Consider the following 20,089-nt stretch of genomic DNA (forward strand, 5'->3'; position numbering starts at 1 on the left):
CAAAGCCCTGTTCTGAAAATCCTCCTGATAAAGAGCAGGACAGATGGTCGCTACGTGAGACTGATGGCTGATGAGGAGAAAAAAGTACCAGGCACATCCTTGGCATTTTTCAGATAACGCGGCGTTTTTTTCCGCCATCGCTCGGTCTTTTCAGGTCAGAGGATATTAACTTCACTCGAGCACGTTTGTGCGCAATGTGTTTCAGACAATGCAATGACAGCCCGCTGCCAGGCTGGAAGATAAATGAGGTGGCTAGTTGACCTTTGGCTTGCCTAAGGAGTGACCCCCGTGACCCCTACTGCTTCAAAACAAAGACCCCCTACCGTCTTCTACCCGCGGCAACGCTAACGCTGCCTGACATCTCTGTCACAAACACACTCGGGGCTCGGATACCTTTTCCTGAAGCTTGACGACAAACTTGCGGGCTGTCTAAACGTTCTCCCCATACACACACACACACACACACACACACACACACACACACACACACACACACACACACACACAGGAACTCACTTTCCCCATTCACACTGCCGTTCACCCCCTCACCCTCACCCATCCATTTTAGCCTTAATGCTCGGTGTCCAACTGCGGATTCATGCTAAATACATTTCTGAGTATTTTAGCGCACATTCAGACGTGCACAAGTATGCGTATATGTCTTTTTCTCTATATATCACTATATATATGTGTGTGTGTGTGTGTGTGTGTTAAGAGCAGCTTTAACCCTGAGGTGAAAGTGATATGTGAGCAGCTTGAGGGCCTTTAGCTCTGGCTGAGCGTCAGTGAGGACCCTGTTGTCAGAGCTTCCGTCCTCAGGGAGCGCCGGCCTAGCACCTCAATCTCCCGCTAAGAGCAAAATCAATAACTTATTACATAACCTCACACTTTTCTCCATTTACCCTCCCAAAGACAAAAAAAAGGCCACAAAGAGGGGACAGGAAGCAGACGTTTCCCTACCAGAGGAATCTAATACAATATTTCCTCTTTATATAAATCCAATTCAGCATTAACGAAGTGCTTCTGAATTTTAGCCCAATTCTCCGAGCGATGAAGTGCTGAGTAAGGATTCCTTCAAGCCGTGTCATGTCTGAGTTGCGAAAAGCTGCGTGTTCATGGATTGAAAATTCACACCGCTGAGTAGAAGATCGATAACTCACACCGGGTCGGACTTGTTTAAACCACGGCGCTACACGCGCATCCATTTCGTATCGTATCATGCCGCGAAAAACCTGCTAGTCAAAGCTAGTTAAATTGCCTGAGGAGAATAAATTCAGTGTACGCTATAAAAATGCAGCTTTGTCTCTCTTTTTTTTTTTTTTTTGTGTCATTGGTCAGACGTCTGGTCTGTCCCCGACAGCCCTAGGCAGTGACAAGATATGGATGCTAAACACTTTGCTAGCTAGCTGACACTGAATATCAAATGTGGTGTTTCTCACCTCATGTTGTTAGCTAGCAAACAAGTTGGATTTTGGGAGTTTGGTTTGTTTTGAGGATTATATGTTGACATGCTAAACACTATTCATTTATATACAGCTATAAAGTATATCTCCATGATGTTTTGCTAGCTAGAACTGCATTTCCTATGTATTGTACTCATTGCTAGTCAGGTTGAAATCCCACAACACGGAGAAGAAAACTGCAACACAAGGATGTACATTATTTAGAAAAAAACCTGCTAGACACAGAGAAAAAAAAACACCCCAAGCTCTGCAAGAATGCAGCTTTTTTTGTCATCCATCAGGCATCGGGTCCGGCCCTGACAGCCTCGGAGCCTGCGGCGTCCCTCCTGAGGAACTTCCCTGCATTTGAATAATTGAGATCACTTAGGCTTTGCCAGAGGATGGCTGTTTCCAGCCGTCGTGTTAACACCTGATCAATCAGCTAAATGTCACAGCTCAAAAACAATCGTCTTTGCCTCCACCTCCACCCTGTCTTTACATCCACCTTCATCCCTCATCCTCATTCACCACATCCTGCTGGGCAGCATTTAAAATGCGATGACCGGCCTTGCCCTAGTGTTAGCCTAGCCTAGCCTCCCGTCACCTCTCCTGTTATTATAGCTCCACAGAAAGACCCCCCCCCCATCCCCTCCCCTCTACACCAAACCCTTAGGGGGGTTGAAGAAGCAATCCATCATGTTCTGACTAACTTCTGTCCACCTCCCTGACACATCAGCCGAGACGGATGATCTTCTTGGAGATGACAGCCATGCGGTGCTAACTTCCCTATTAGCATTTCAGCAAATGTTTCACAGTGAAAGGGCAAACAGTGGAAGCTTTGCTTTTGTGCGAACTACGCCGCATGGCTGAAGATGAAATTATGCGACATTCTCAAATTGAGCAACGTGCATTCCAAGGATCGCTTGAGAGAGGGAAAAAAAACAACGCCTGCAATGTCTCTGTAAAAGGCTCTTTTCAGCCGCGGTTGAGGAACGCGGTGTGTCAGTTTTCTCAGCATGGATGCCGGTGAAACGGCACATGGCAAATGAATGTCCACTATTTTTCACCCGTCTCGATGCAAAATAAACCCAGAACGTTTCACGCTGTTTCTTTTCAACGCCCCCAGTCCTGAAGATCCCCTGAATCATGTTATTCCAGAAAGAAAAAAAACTCGAGGGTTTGTTGAGAAAGGAAGGGGCACAGGTGATGAATGAGAAGATCACAGGACACGTTTGGGAGAAGGCCTGTGGTGAGTACAGAGAAACCGTCTCGAATGACATGACGGACAGGAGTTACAGCCCCTCTCCTTCGGGAGAAAAGAAAAGTAACGCCTAAGACACGAGCGCATAATAACGGAGTGCGGATATTAAACATGGGTTTAAAACAAAAAAAAAAAAACATTACAAAAAAAAAAAAAAAAACAGGCTCCAGAAAGCGTCAGGGCAATAAAGTCCTCCTGGGATGGACAGAAGACGAAAAGCAGTTTGAGAAAGTGATGGATCCTCCGTAATAAACATAGATCTGTCCCTCACAAGCCACTGCAGACTGAAGGGGAGGAGAAAATACACTGGTACTTCTCAGGCTTTTTCAGAACTCCTGGGAAACACTGTGCAGGGCAATTTAATACCAGGAGAAATCGCAGGGCCGAGAACGCTGAAGCAGCACTCCTGCGCTCATTTTATTTAGATTAACTGCGCCTGTAATATCGCCGACGCTCCAGTCGGAAGCCCAGTGGAACTCATAACACGACAATGTGGAGGGCATGTTGTGGAGGGCAATCGGTTTCTTTTTTTGGAGCTGTGGCACTTCAAAAATAGGTGGCATGTCAGGAGGTTTTTTTTTTTTTAAACTTCCTACCGAAGGGGTCAAAGAGGGGAACCCTCGCTTTTCCTTTACATCAACTTCAACACCATAAACACACTCGAAGAACTCAAAAGACCCCTTGTTATTACCCCCGGATACACGCCAAAGAATTTGCAAAGAGGCACCCTCACATCTCCGGACTTGGCTTCGCATTTTTGCATTTGCGCTCTGAAACAACCTCTGGACGGGGCAAAGCGGAAGAACTTCTGCCTCACGGTCGTGGAACTGCATTACAGAGCGCTCTTAATGATGCACGTACGCCATACGACCGTCTGAGCCGGCGCTGAAAAGTTTTTCCTCGCTACACTTAATAAGCCGCAGTGTAGGCAGTCGCACACTGGCCCAATTTGCACATGAAAAGCTTGAGTGAGCAAAGCAGGGCCACTTACACCAAGTAAAACCAAGCGATCCTCATTGAGCCCCTCGTCAGTTCTTGTATTCCGAATCAGACGGAAGGGACAAACCGACGCCAGGGGATGACCCCTGTATTATGGGTGAAGCAATACCATCAACCCTGATTGCCATTCCTGTAAGAACCCAAACGGTGCGGAATGGCCGTTGTTTGCTTTCCATCACGGACAATTCAAAGAGAGACACGAGAGTGACCGGCTGGACTTCCTCCAGGGTTGGGGATTTTGTGAGTGATTGACTTGGCCTTCAGCCAGATAGCAGGAGACAGAAAGACAGAGCGTTGTTGAAGAGCAGAGAGGCAGACTCGAGTGCAAGTCATCGTTTAATCCCAATACCAACACAACCACCACTATAATTTAAGAGCTTGCTAATCAAACAATTAACTGGATCCCCCTGTTATTATGGCACGGATATCTGCCTCCAGATTTAATCCCTCATTATTATTCCTGTCAAATATCACGCTTCTTTATTTCTCTCTTTCACTCCTGGGCCTCTCCTTTTCTCGCTTCGGTTCTTTCGTCTCGTACCGAGAGGCAGAGCCGATTGCAAAATGAATATGTCTTTTTTTTTTTTTTTTTTTTTAGAAGGATGTGCCGTATTACTGGACTGAGACTCGTCAAATAATTACAAGAGCAATTTCCTTTGCCAAATGGACCCATGAATAAGCTTCATAATAGCATGATGTACATAATAATACCGTAATATTACACTATTGTGCAATCTGGTGTGAAGTTAATCAATGAGGTTCTAATAGACATTTTCCCAAAAGAGCAGAAGGCGGCGGTTCTCACACTTACGTTCGCACGAGTCCCCTTTCTGATGAAATCCGGCCTTGCAGATACATTTCCCGATCGGTACGAGCCACTCGCCCTCGGCGCTGCAGTGCATCTTGGGAGAGTTGTCGGCCTCCTCCTCGGCGTCGCCGACGCACGTTCCCTCGACCTCGACGAGCGAGGAAAACTCCGATCCCGTCACTGTGTCTGGGAACGTGGCCAGGTTCTCGATGATGGACCAGCACTTCTTGTAGTAAACTCTGATCGAGACGAGAGCAATGCACGCCCCGACGTCCTGGAAGGCCAAGTAGAAGCCTCTGCGCGAGAGCGGACCGATAATACGCACCTCCGTGTTCAGCTTCATTTTCCTTTCGCCCAGATCGCCCTGTGTGAAGCTCTCGTCCGCCGCGATGGTGTCTATTTTCACATACTGGTTCTCCCGGATATTCCTGCCCATCTCGGCATCCGTCTCCTGGTAGTACAAGTTGAACGTTTCCTTGCACGTTCCCACCACTCCGGGAAGACTGTTACAGTCCCGCAGCGTGAATTTCAGCTCCACAAAAATCCTCTGAGCGTCCCCCTTTTCGATCCAGTTAGTCCGAAGCCAATTGTTTTGATTCGGTTCCATCACCTGGCACACCTGATACGTGCGGATGGGGATGAAGTTCTCATCCAGACCGCTGATCTCTTCCCACTGGAAAAGGGAAAAGCAAATAAAGCTCTCGATCGCTGCACATATTTTGTTATCTTCATGCTCATATTGCTTCAAAAAATCGATTAAAACACCATGAATGTATCAGTGTTGCTGGAAAAGGTTTGGATTTTAGCTTCAGCTATGAAAGTTTTTTAGAGAAAATAAAATACAAGAAAAATCTGATGATTGAATTGATGAAAACATTTTCTAATAATTTTTTTTCATTTATTTTCAGTGTACACTGAGGTCAGGATGGAGAGAATCGGCCGAGGTGAAATCACAAAAAAAAAAAAGATATAAAAATAGTGGATACAAATGAAAGAGAAATCTTTTAAAGGAGAAAAAAAAGCGAGAGAATACGTTTTTAATACAGGAATAGTTTTGTTGCCAAAAAGTCAAATCTAAACACTATATAAATATATTAAGTATTTGATTTAAATAATTGATATTAAACGGTAGCTGTTGGAACACGGGATCGGCGAGGCGATTATAGTTTATTATAAAAACAAGTGAACAGAATTCCGGGAAAAAGAACGAAGAAAAAGAAGAAAATAACAGACACAAACACTAAATATTAGGTATTTAATTTGAAATAATCTGGAAAACACCTTAAAAAAAATTATTAGCAATTTTGGAAACTGGAATATTTGAGGGATCGTTCATGTTCTCGGACGTCTGATCCACACAACGAGCCAGTCTGAGAGATCAAATGAGCGTCTGAACATCAGATAAAGGTTTGTAATCCCTCATGCTGATCTCAGAAGTTCAACCCTGTGACTGATGAAGACTCACCCCGTTCGGAGGAGACGCTACCCACTCCATCTCAGTCTGCTGTGCCTTCGAGTCCAGCAGCATCACTGCCCGGGAGGACGACAAGGAAACACACACACACACACACACACACACACACACACACACACACAGGAATTAATGTTTCAATTGGAAAACTTTAACTAATTAATATAGGAAATAGACAGAGAGAGATGATCGCGGTCCTCAAACAAGCAGCAGTGACGGAAAACATCTACAGGAATAACAAATCATGACCTGTGTGTGTGTGATGATGATGAGCATGTGTGTAAACATGCCGCTGTTATGCTATGTCTTGTCTTGAATTGTATTGTGAAAGATCCTCAGACAAAAAGGCCATGAAACCAACATCCTGAACTCTGTTTTGGAAAGGAGCAGAACACTTCTTCAGGGACGAGACATGGACCTGAGTGACGGCACAAAACACACCATACACACAGGATACACAGATATGAAGATAAAATATACACCAGGAGCTCTATAGACTACACGACCTGATTCTACACACTGCAGGATGGGAATTAAAATGCGCCCACGGTGCGCAAAAAAGAGCTGGAAATCAGGAGGTCAATCAGGGGATTCTTTTTATTGTCTTTTTTTGAGGGGTAAATGTGGGTTTTTGGGACTGATGAATTTAGAAGTGGTGTGCGCGCGCTTTAAAAAGAGAGAGGAAAATATATATACTGTGTATATTTATATATTTATATATATTATACGCGACGCGCGACAAATGAGAACATAAAAAAAAATACTTAAGTAAAATCCAAAAATATTATTAATGCTAACACTAAATTATTTACGTGTGTGTGTGTGTGTGTGTGTGTGTGTGTGTGTGTGTGTGTGTGTGTGTGTGCGTGTGTGTGTGTAAGACACGCAGTCTAAACGCTGTTTCAGTATTTGCGCAAAGCCGCGCACCTTCCGTTGCGCTTCTTCCTCTTCTCCTGCGCGCTGTATATAAATGTATCCGTTACATCCGTTATAACGCACATCTCTACCAAATCCACCGAGAAACCGACATCAACCCACTGCGAACAAAAGCATACAAACACACTCTCTTAGACACACACACACTCACGCACGCGCGCACACACACACGCACGGTGCAGGATTTTCAGCACTCCGGATTTAAAACAATTTCTTTTTTCTCCAGATAATCTGTCCATCACGTGAAGAAGAGGAGTGTGTCTAATAAAAAAAAGAGAGAGATAGAGAGAGCACGCTTAAATGTCGGGATGATCACACACACACACACACACACACACACACACACACACACACACACACACACACACACACACTGCATCAGTGCAAGTTCTCCAAAAAATGAGAATGTAAAATCCATAACGCGCATCAGCGCACCGGTGCGGCGCCGCGACACCGCGTCCAAAGCGCGTGCGTGCGTGCGTGCGTCCAGCTCTCCGTCTCCAGGTCCACGCGCGATTTTTTTTCCCCCACGGAAACTTTTGATTGTGTTTTTTTTTCTCTTTTCCTTCCCGGTCTCTCATCATCATCAACATCATCATCATCATCATCACTTACCCTCTCTGGCGCTCTGCGCTAATCCGGCGCTCGCGTAAAAGCACGCGCGGAGGCAGAATAGAGTCCACAGGCGGCCGAGCGCGGTGATGGTGACGGTCACGGGCATGGTGCGGGATTCGCTGAGATCGTGTGAGCTGGAATACGAGGGAGGGGAAAACAAAGGAAGGAAGAAAGAAAATGAAAGAAAGAAAGAAAGAAAGAAAGAAAGCACGCAAAGCGAAGCTGAGCTGAGTGCGCGCTTATATCCGTGGCCTCGCCATGCACGCGCTGCCACAGCCACCGGCTCTGAGTGAGAGCAACACGAGACTCAGTCAAATACAGGCGGAGGGGGCGGGGGCGGGGCGGGGCCAGGATAGCTGCCAATCAACCCGAGTGACTGCAGGAAAGGGGCGGGGCATGGGTTAAAATATATGTGTGTGTGTGTGTGTGTGTGTGTGTGTGTGTGTGTGTGTGTGTGTGTGTGTGTGTGTGTGTGTGTGTGTGTAAAAACTTTGACTTGTAAACAATCGCTATGAAAAGCTTCTTATAAAGTCTCAGAAACTGCCTACAATTTTTAATGATCAGTTCCATATAATAATAACATTCATAACATTCCCACTAAAATTCAAATCTGTTCAATCTTTTACAAATAACTCAATAATATAAAACAGTATAATCATTCGTTTCTGTTCTGTCTTTTTTGTGTAAGTTGTGTAAGTAATGTTATAGTGTTTCACCCTGATTTTATACACACTACTGAATTTCAGGCTCTGTCCAGGCTGAAGCAGTTCAATACTCCATAATACTCAATACTCCATTATACTAAATACTACATAAATACTAAATACTCCATAATACTCAATACTCCATTATACTAAATACTACATAAATACTAAATACTCCATAATACTCAATACTCCATTATACTAAATACTACATACATACTAAATACTCCATAAACTCAATACTCCATTATACTAAATACTACATACATACTAAATACTCCATAATACTCAATACTCCATTATACTAAATACTACATACATACTAAATACTCCATAAACTCAATACTCCATTATACTAAATACTACATACATACTAAATACTCCATAATACTCAATACTCCATTATACTAAATACTACATAAATACTAAATACTCCATAATATTCAATATTCCATTATACTAAATACTACAGAAATACTAAATATTCCATAATACTCAAAACTTAATTATACTAAATACTACATAATACTCAATACTCCATTATACTAAATACTACATAAATACTAAATACTCCAAAATACTCAATACTCCATTATACTAAATACTACATAACACTCAATACTCCATTATACTAAATACTACATAAATACTAAATACTCCATAATACTCAATACTCCATTATACTAAATACTACATAACACTCAATACTCCATTATACTAAATACTACATAAATACTAAATACTCCATAACACTCAATACTCCATTATACTAAATACTACATAAATACTAAATACTCCATAATACTAAATACTCAATTATACTAAATACTACATAATACTTAATACTCCATTATACTAAATTCTACATAAATACTAAATACTCCATAATACTCAATACTCCATTATACTAAATACTACATAAATACTAAATACTCCATAATACTAAATACTCAATTATACTAAATACTACATAACACTCAATACTCCATTATACCAAATACTACATAAATACTAAATACTCCATAATACCCAATACTCCATTATACTAAATACTCCATAACACTCAATACTCCATTATACTAAATACTACATAAATACTAAATACTCCATAATACTTAATACTCCATTATACTACATTCTACATAAATACTAAATACTCCATAATACTCAATACTCCATTATACTAAATACTACATAAATACTAAATACTCCATAATACTAAATACTCAATTATACTAAATACTACATAACACTCAATACTCCATTATACCAAATACTACATAAATACTAAATACTCCATAATACTCAATACTCCATTATACTAAATACTCCATAACACTCAATACTCCATTATACTAAATACTACATAAATACTAAATACTCCATATAACTTAATACTCCATTATACTACATTCTACATAAATACTAAATACTCCATAATACTCAATACTCCATTATACTAAATACTACATACATACTAAATACTCCATAAACTCAATACTCCATTATACTAAATACTACATACATACTAAATACTCCATAATACTCAATACTCCATTATACTAAATACTACATACATACTAAATACTCCATAAACTCAATACTCCATTATACTAAATACTACATACATACTAAATACTCCATAATACTCAATACTCCATTATACTAAATACTACATAAATACTAAATACTCCATAATATTCAATACTCCATTATACTAAATACTACAGAAATACTAAATATTCCATAATTATACTAAATACTACATAAATACTAAATACTCCATAATATTCAATACTCCATTATACTAAATACTACAGAAATACTAAATATTCCATATTTCAATTATACTAAATACTACATAATACTTAATACTCCATTATACTAAATTCTACATAAATACTAAATACTCCATAATACTCAATACTCCATTATACTAAATACTACATAAATACTAAATACTCCATAATACTAAATACTCAATTATACTAAATACTACATAACACTCAATACTACATAACACTCAATACTCCATTATACCAAATACTACATAAATACTAAATACTCCATAATACCCAATACTCCATTATACTAAATACTCCATAACACTCAATACTCCATTATACTAAATACTACATAAATACTAAATACTCCATAATACTTAATACTCCATTATACTACATTCTACATAAATACTAAATACTCCATAATACTCAATACTCCATTATACTAAATACTACATAAATACTAAATACTCCATAATACTAAATACTCAATTATACTAAATACTACATAACACTCAATACTCCATTATACCAAATACTACATAAATACTAAATACTCCATAATACTCAATACTCCATTATACTAAATACTCCATAACACTCAATACTCCATTATACTAAATACTACATAAATACTAAATACTCCATATAACTTAATACTCCATTATACTACATTCTACATAAATACTAAATACTCCATAATACTCAATACTCCATTATACTAAATACTCCATAATACTTAATACTCCAGTATACTAAATACTCCATAAATACTAAATACTCCATAATACTAAATACTCCATTATACTAAATACTACATAATACTCAATACTCCATTATACTAAATACTACATAAATACTAAATACTCCATAATACTCAATACTCCATTATACTAAATACTCCATAAATACTAAATACTCCATAATACTCAATACTCCATTATACTAAATACTACATAATACTTAATACTCCATTATACTAAATTCTACATAAATACTAAATACTCCATAATACTCAATACTCCATTATACTAAATACTCCATAATACTTAATACTCCATTATACTAAATTCTACATAAATACTAAATACTCCATAATACTCAATACTCCATTATACTAAATACTACATAATACTAAATTCTACATAAATACTAAATACTCCATAATACTCAATACTCCATTATACTAAATACTCCATAATACTTAATACTCCATTATACTAAATACTCCATAAATACTAAATACTCCATAATACTCAATACTTCATTATACTAAATACTCCATAAAAACTAAATACTCCATAATACTCAATACTCCATTATACTAAATACTCCATAAATACTAAATCCTCCATAATACTCAATACTCCATAATACTCAATACTCCATTATACTAAATACTCCATAAATACTAAATACTCCATAAATACTAAATACTCTATAATACTCAATACTCTATTATACTAAATACTACATAAATACTAAATACTCCATAATACTCAATACTCCATTATACTAAATACTACATAAATACCAAATACCCCATAATACTCAATACTCCATTATACTAAATACTACATAAATACTAAATACTCCATAATACTCAATACTCTATAATACTCAATACTCCATTATACTAAATACTACATAAATACTAAATACTCCATAATACTCAATACTCCATTATACAAAATACTACATACATACTAAATACTCCATAATACTCAATACTCCATTATACTAAATACTCCTTAAATACTAAATCCTCCATAATACTCAATACTCCATTATACTAAATATGCCATAAATACTAAATACTCCATAATACTCAATACGCCATTATACTAAATACTACATAAATACCAAATACCCCATAATACTCAATACTCCATTATACTAAATACTCCATAAATACTAAATACTCCATAATATTTAATACTCCATAAATACCAAATACCCCATAATACTCAATACTCCATTATACTAAATACTCCATAATACAAAATTCTCCATTATACCCAATACTTTATAATACTTAATAATCCATGAATACTAAATACTCCATAATACTCAATACTCCTGTATACTCAGTACACCATTATACTAAATAATTCATAATACTCAATACTCCATTATACAAAATACTACATAAATACTTAATACTGCATAAATACTAAATACTACATTATACGCAATACTCCATTATACTAAATACTCCATTATACTAAATACTAAATAAATACTAAATACTCTATAAAACTCAATAATCCATTATACTAAATACTCTATAAATACTCAATACTATATAAATACTAAATATTTCATAAATAGTAAATAATACACCATAATACTAAATACTCCATAAATACTAAATACTTCATAATACTCCAACATGTGTAAAACTACCTAGTGTTACATATCCAACAACATGTTAAGTAAGAAACACACACACACACACACACACACACACACACACACACACACACACACACACACACACACACACACACACACACATTACTGTGAATAGTAACTTGCCCAGCATGGGAGTGTGTACATACTGAACATATCAGTCAGTTCCTGGCTTTCAGGCTTTAAAAATACTACTACAAAACAAAACCAGTTGCAATTTATACTTAATAAATACTTAATTATTTATTTTGTTTAATTGTTTGTTTGTTTGTTTGTTTGTTTGTTTGTTTGTTTGTTGTATATACTGTATACATGAGAACTGTCCAAATGTAGAACTACGTATTGTACATAGCAAACATGCTAAATCTATAATAAAATATCCGTTGTATATGTTTATTTATTTCTATTACTTACTTGCTATAACCTTTCAAATACTTTGCATACTTTATATAACAAACTTTTTAGCTGATTTGACTGGTTTGTTAATTCAGTGTACTTAAATTTAAACCTCAGTCATTCTCGAGTTGTTCCTTGGAGCTCTGGTTTATGTAGATGTTCAGACTGCGTCCTGCTGAAGACGTTAGAGGAGAAACTGGCTCTTGGCTATAGAGGGAGTAGGAGAGTTGTGCAGTTAATCAGACAGACAATAAGACAAATGTCCCAAATATACACCCCAGACATACAGAAGGAAAGAGACTGAGACTGACTCACGCAGACTGACACACGGATAATCAGAGCGATAAAGTGCTAGACGAAGGAGATGGAGGAGACGTATAAACAGACACACAGCAAAAAGACAAATACAAGCCAGACGCATGGAGAGACGGATAATTATACAGAAGTGAGATAGAGAGACAGAATGATAGACGGACAGATGCAGGTTCTGAAACACAGACAAATAGACAAAAAGCCCAATCATACAAGGTGAAATACACACCACACACACACACACACACACACACACACACACACACACACACACACCACACACACACACACACACACACACACACACACACACACACACACACACACACACACATGCTAACATGTGTCAGACAGATGTCAGACAAAGAAAGAGATAAAAAGAGAAGCAGAAAGACAGACACAGGATGCCAGACTGACAGGACGACTGACAGACTGTTCTACCAAAAAATTGCCATCATCATTTCATCACTAGACACAGACAGATAGAAGGTTCTTTCCTGTTCTTTGGCTAAAATCAGAAGAACCTGATATGTTCTGCTGTCGGATCCCATCCACCATCAAACATCAAAACAAAACGAGGCTACAAAGAAGAACCAAATAAAATAACCAAATCTTTGAAATTGACATGCCCCGCCCCTTCCACTGGAGATGAAAGGGTTTGGTTTTGCATATTGAAAGGTGATTGGCTGTAATATATTGTTACACAACACAGCTTTGGATGATTTTCTGCTGTAATGATTAGTGTTTTCGTTCCCGAGCCGGTGACTCACGGGAGGTTTTTAGTTCGCGTGTCCACGTGAGGAATGAGTTCGAGGTTTTTCTCTAAAGATGAACACCAGAAACAATTAAAAACAAGTGTAAAGTCAATTCCCATCCTTTCAGATGGCTCGGCAAATCACTGATTAATTAACGTGCGAAAGGGAACTCATTAGGCTCGGAGACGTACCACATCACTCGTTCCAGGTCACTTATGAATCTCCATTACTTAGAACAAGAGAACCGACTGTAATTACGGCCACAAATATTGATTAATACAGCGTGTACAATGTAAATGGATGGCACTGGGCAAGGACTCCCTCCAAGGTTTATTTACCTCTGTTTGGGTGTTGTTTTTTTGCATATGTATTTATTTGTTGTTTGGTATGCAAATAAGTGCTAATCCTCATTCCCCTTGATCCACACCCCTGCGCCGCATTATTCCGCATCGCTCGTTATCACGTTTTAAACTTAGCTTTGACGTATCTGGAACAAACAGGGATTTTTTTCCACCTCCCTATAAGACAAACGTGACTTCACGTCTTTAATGCGGCGCTTTAGATGACACACCGTAATTTAGCGAACGTGTCCCTTCAAACTCCACGCCGCCGTCAAAGAGCCATTAAACAGCAGCGATCCGAGCGGCTATTAATACTGTTCGTAATATTTATGTCAGACGGTCATTAGCATGTGCTCTCGATCAGGAGTAGCAGCTTTGGCCACACTGTAGATTGCTTTTCGTACACAATGTTGGAAAGGTAAATTAACTACGGAGGACAGATTTAGATAAACAAACAAAGTAAAGAAAAGGAAATTAGCATTTCGATGCGGAACGCACGGCTTAGCGAGTCCTCGCATCTGGTAATGAGGCTCTTTCACATGGAATGGGATTATCTTGTAGTGGTCATGTGGCGATGACAGTTCACAGGAGCGGAGGTCCTTATCTTCATCCTCCTACATCCTCCTACATTCTGTAAGCATTCTTAAACATGTAATAATAGCTTCATAAACGTCACTTTGGATATAACAAATGACATAATAATCAGTTGCACTGAAGGTTTGCTCCACTGCACCACTAGGATGTGGTTTCCTCAAAGAACATTGGGTTCCTCCTCCTTGAGGAAGCGTTGTGAACATCCAAAACACTAGAACAGGGAAACGCTGGCAGCTCTATATGCCCCGCCCCCTTTCTACTGGTTAATGTGCATTCTGGAACGTGATTGGCTTTTATATCTGACTGACATTTGACATTTTTGAATGAGGAGAAGGAACATCTGACAAGGCTTATGAACTGTGTACAAAAACAACTAAACAAGAAAATATGTAAAATACGATTAACAAGACACACATATGAATCATGTAAAAACCCTATGAGGTTTCTCCAAGCTGTGTGTGTGTGTGTGTGTGTGTGTGTGTGTGTGTGTGTGTGTGTGTGTGTGTTTATTCGACGTGTTTTGTGTGTTTGTTTGCTGTCGCTTTGGAATCCAGGACCTTGGACCTCCTCTCCTCATCAGCAGGCGACGTGACGTTCTTTCTTTACGGGTTACTTCACGCCGTGGCTCGTGTTCTCCTTTCACTCGTTCTTTATTTCACTTAGTCGCCCAGAAGAAGCTCAGAAACCCAGGACTGTGGAGAGACAGGAGACGTGTGAACAAAGCATGAATGCAGCAGTGTTGAGTTCCTAAACACCCCGAGCTGAGAGAACAGCCGAGCCTCACTCACCCTAGACCTTCTCTCTCTCTCTCTCTCTCTCTCTCTCTCGCCAGGGTGGAGCCTTTAAGGGCCCTTAAGGGGAAAAGAAAGAGAAAAAAATAACCACAGAGAGATTTAATAGCCACCAGCAGCAGCAGGAGGAGGAGGAGGAGGAGGAGGAGGAGGAGGAGGAAGGGGGAGGTGGGGTTTTGGTGAGCACTCCCAGGCAATTTGAGGTCTTTTTTTAGTGCAGTAATGCAGTGCGCCGGTGGCCCAGGAGGATCTTTATTTTTTCTAGGGGTTCGCTGTGACCGAGGGACAACTGTATGTCGGCTAGTGCCTTTTTTTTTACCTGACACACTGCTGAACTCTGTCCAAAATGGGTCAGGGCCAGAAGTATCAAAAAATAATAAAGCACAAATAAATATCAACCATAACAATAAAAAAATTTACAGACAGGAGGTCATATCTGAAACACACCTGCAGGAAGGTTCATCTGAATACGCTAATAAACACAACAGGTCGCACATGTGGAGGCCAAAAACAATCACTCTTGTGTTGCTCCCATTGAGGGGCGTTACACACAAAGGTGCGTTACACAGAGAGGGGCGTTACACACAGAGGTGCGTTACACACAGAGGGGCGTTACACACAGAGGTGCGTTACACACAGAGGGGCGTTACACAGAGAGGGGCGTTACACACAGAGGTGCGTTACACACAGAGGTGCGTTACACACAGAGGGGCGTTACACAGAGAGGGGCGTTACACAGAGGGGCGTTACACAGAGGGGCGTTACACACAAAGGGGCATTACACACAAAGGTGCGTTACACAGAGAGGTGCGTTACACACAGAGGGGGCGTTACACACAGATGGGGCGTTACACACAGAGGGGCGTTACACACAGAGGGGCGTTACACACAGAGGGGCGTTACACAGAGAGTGGCGTTACACACAGATGGAGCGTTACACACAGAGGGGCGTTACACACAAAGGTGCGTTACACAGAGAGGGGCGTTACAGAGAGGGGCGTTACACACAGAGGGGCGTTACACACAGATGGGGCGTCACACACAGATGGGGCGTCACACACACATGGGGAGTCACACACAGAGGTGCGTTACACACAGAGGGGCGTTACACACAGAGGGGCGTTACACACAGAGGTGCGTTACACAGAGAGGGGCATTACAGAGAGGGGCGTTACACACAGAGGTGCGTTACACACAGATGGAGCGTTACACACAGAGGGGCGTTTCACACAGATGGAGCGTTACACACAGATGGAGCGTTACACACAGAGGGGCGTTTCACACAGATGGAGCGTTACACACAGATGGAGCGTTACACACAGAGGGGCGTTTCACACAGATGGAGCGTTACACACAGAGGTGCGTTACACACAGATGGAGCGTTACACACAGAGGGGCGTTTCACACAGATGGAGCGTTACACACAGATGGAGCGTTACACACAGAGGGGCGTTTCACACAGATGGAGCGTTACACACAGAGGTGCGTTACACACAGATGGAGCGTTACACACAGAGGGGCGTTACACACAGAGGGGCATTACACACAAAGGTGCGTTACACAGAGAGGGGCGTTACAGAGAGGGGCGTTACACACAGAGGTGCGTTACACACAGAGGGGCGTCACACACAGATGGGGCGTCACACACAGAGGGGCGTTACACACAGAGGTGCGTTACACACAGAGGTGCGTTACACACAGAGGGGCGTTACACACAGAGGTGCGTTACACAGAGAGGGGCGTTACACACAGAGGGGCGTTACCCACAGAGGTGCGTTACACACAGAGGGGCGTTACACACAGAGGGGCATTTCACAGAGGGGCGTTACACACAGAGGGGCGTTACACACAGAGGGGCGTTACACTGCAGTGAACAGCATGAGGTATTGGAGCTCGGCCCAGAGCCTCACAGGCATTCGTGCTAAACTCCACACACTTCATTTACTCTCATTAATGCTGAATCTAAAAACACCCTTGTGCCTCTAATCAATGAATTAATAGAGAAAAAACCCACACAGAACTTCCAGCTCTTTTTGTGTCCACTCAGCAGGCATGAGTTCTCATTAAACCTATTACTTTCTCTTCAAAATGCAATGAGGTCATAAATATAGCACACTTATCTTCAGACAGTGAGAAGGTAGGAGTCTGAAACCTTGGTGTGAAGGAACGGTTCCTTGTTGAAAAGCGATCCATAACCATAATTAGTCATTATTATCATTATCCTCGTTGTGCTCCGTGGTTCAATACGTAGCCGAGCGTGAACACTAAGCCTGCTCACTTTCCACATTGCCTCAGCTGCGTTTTAGGCCTGAACAGAAACTTGAACATTTCAGTGCCGTCGTTTTAAATTCACAGACGTTAAACCTGGAGAGAGAAACTCGTTCTAAATCAACCAATTGCGATGCTAACAGTTTCACATTCCAGCACAGGAACAGGAGATGATGTGTTTTTTATCCATGGCCAGCAGTTTTTTTTTTCTTAACTGTCAGGAACTCAAGAGAAGCTCTCAATTCACGTTCACGTGTCTTTGTAAGTGGCGAAATTTATTACATTCAGACTTAATAAGCATAAATCATGTCGTAGCAGCTGAACAGTGGGAGGGAAATATGAACCTTATTGATTTTTAATTTGTCCAGAGACCCAACCAATAAGTGATCTCAGTAACCTTTAGCGATTATTGTTCAATCAGAATGCTAATCAGAGCTCACATGAGGACATGAAAACACACACACACACACACACACACACACACACACACACACACACACACACACATTTACAGAGAGAGTAATGGCATTCACTGAAGCATCTGTGGCGATAAAAGCAAACAACACGCAATTAGCTCCCCGCGGTCCGAGTCTGGGCGACTCCCCGCCATTCACACTCTGATGAGAAAGACAAGCGGGACACGAGTGGGTCTTTCTACACAACAGATTGCCTTGTTTTCATCTTTATGCATTTTGATGTATAGGCTTGATTGGTGTTCTTGATGCACTCCTATTATTTCACTGTCGGCCTTTTTTCCGTTTCGTCGAACGCCTCCTGAGTCGCCCGTAATAGAAAGTCGATGAGCTTGTCATCACGTACACACACACACACACACACACACACACACACACACACACACACACACACACACACACACACACACACTCTGCATGGAAGCTCAGGAGGTCACAACACACATCACACCGCTCAGGAGTTATAACGCTGCACCACTCCGTCTGGGTTAAAGGTGTGACTTTCGCATATTCCACTACTGTATGACCTTCATTTATAATTCATCACACCGGCGTCTCGGAAAGGAAGAAAAAACACACCCACACGACACAAAAACGTGTGTTTTAAACTCATATGGACTTTATCTAGGGTATAGACTCCTGGATATTATTTATTATTAGACAAATGCTTTATGATGCAGTGAAGCAGTAAACGATTCCTCGTAGCAGATCTATTAGGGTTTGTTCTCTTTATTACTCACTTGTTCCTTCAGTTTATTAAACGAATGCATATTCATGGACAGGTGATAAAACAGAGTCGAATCATTTCTCACACGAGTCAAAGTGATGTGGGGAGAGTTTAGAGGAACCTTATCATAGCGATACGACACTCGTAATGGATTCGATCGTATTTCTGCCTGTTATACATCATTAATGCAGTGGTTTCAGTCCAGATGTTGACATGTTTCACGTCAAGTTTTTCACCTGAAGGCCGTTAGCTGAACCAGTGAGCAGGTAACAGTGTCATTACCACGGCCTCCCGTACTCCTGACTGCACCCTGAGTCGACTTTCCTCCTGGAAAAGAAAAGAAAAGAGCGAGGGATTATGTAAGATTTGAAGGGATTGGAGCACGTGTAGCAGAGTTCCCCTGCTCTTTTCATGTCTTCCTTCACTCAGGTCTTTGTTCGAACGCAAAAGTGCTGACAAGAGCTCAGTTCTGAAGCTTCACCCTGCGCTGTCTTCCTCCTGCCTGACCTCCTGCCTTCTTCTCCCTTCATAGCAAACTTTCTCATTCTTGCTTCTCTGCTTGTCCTCCCAATCACCCTCCTGCTTCCTTTTCTCTCCTCCTTACTTCACTTGTGTTTAATCGGATGATGAAGTGTGGATCTGCAGCGTAAACAGTCACTGGGTTGGTTTCTGTGGTTTTTATGGAGGAACTAAAGATGAGTAGTGGATTTTTCACAGCCAATCAGCGAGTCTCTGAAACCAACAGCCATAAAACACAAAAAAGTTGTCCAGCAAGCTGAAATGAAACGAATAGCAGGAGGAACTTACTCCAAAATACATCACTGGAAAGGCCAACTAGCACCATGGGTACATTTCAACCAGCCTTTCAATTCCTGCAGTCTTCAGGTTTTCTTCAATGTTATTTGCCATCTTTGGTCCAACAGCTGTTTCCTTCCCTCCCTCCCTCCCTCTCTCTCTCCCTCTCTCCCTTCCTCCCTCTCTCTCTTCCTCCCTCTCTCTC

General features: G+C 40.7%; 1 protein-coding gene across 20 annotated transcripts in view; it reads right to left on the reverse strand.

The window, feature by feature from the left end:
• epha7 (eph receptor A7) overlaps positions 1 to 7,839 on the reverse strand; it is a 58,192-nt gene extending 50,353 nt beyond the window's left edge. For 19 of the 20 annotated variants that reach the window (XR_014532529.1, XR_014532530.1, XR_014532531.1 and 16 more), the window contains exons 1-3: positions 7,533 to 7,839; positions 5,976 to 6,040; positions 4,514 to 5,183 (exon numbers count right to left, since the gene is read on the reverse strand). Coding sequence is in view for 16 of the 20 variants with exons in the window: in XM_083535697.1 (XP_083391823.1) it covers positions 4,514 to 5,183; positions 5,976 to 6,040; positions 7,533 to 7,638 (841 nt within the window). In the remaining 4 variants the exon portion in view is untranslated. The remainder of the gene's footprint in view (positions 1 to 4,513; positions 5,184 to 5,975; positions 6,041 to 7,532) is intronic. The other variant, XM_083535693.1, reaches the window with a different exon arrangement.
• Between the last annotated feature and the right edge of the window lie 12,250 nt (positions 7,840 to 20,089).

The sequence above is a fragment of the Silurus aristotelis genome (genome assembly GCF_946808225.1).
Source record: "Silurus aristotelis genome assembly, chromosome: 29".
NCBI lineage: Eukaryota > Metazoa > Chordata > Actinopteri > Siluriformes > Siluridae > Silurus > Silurus aristotelis.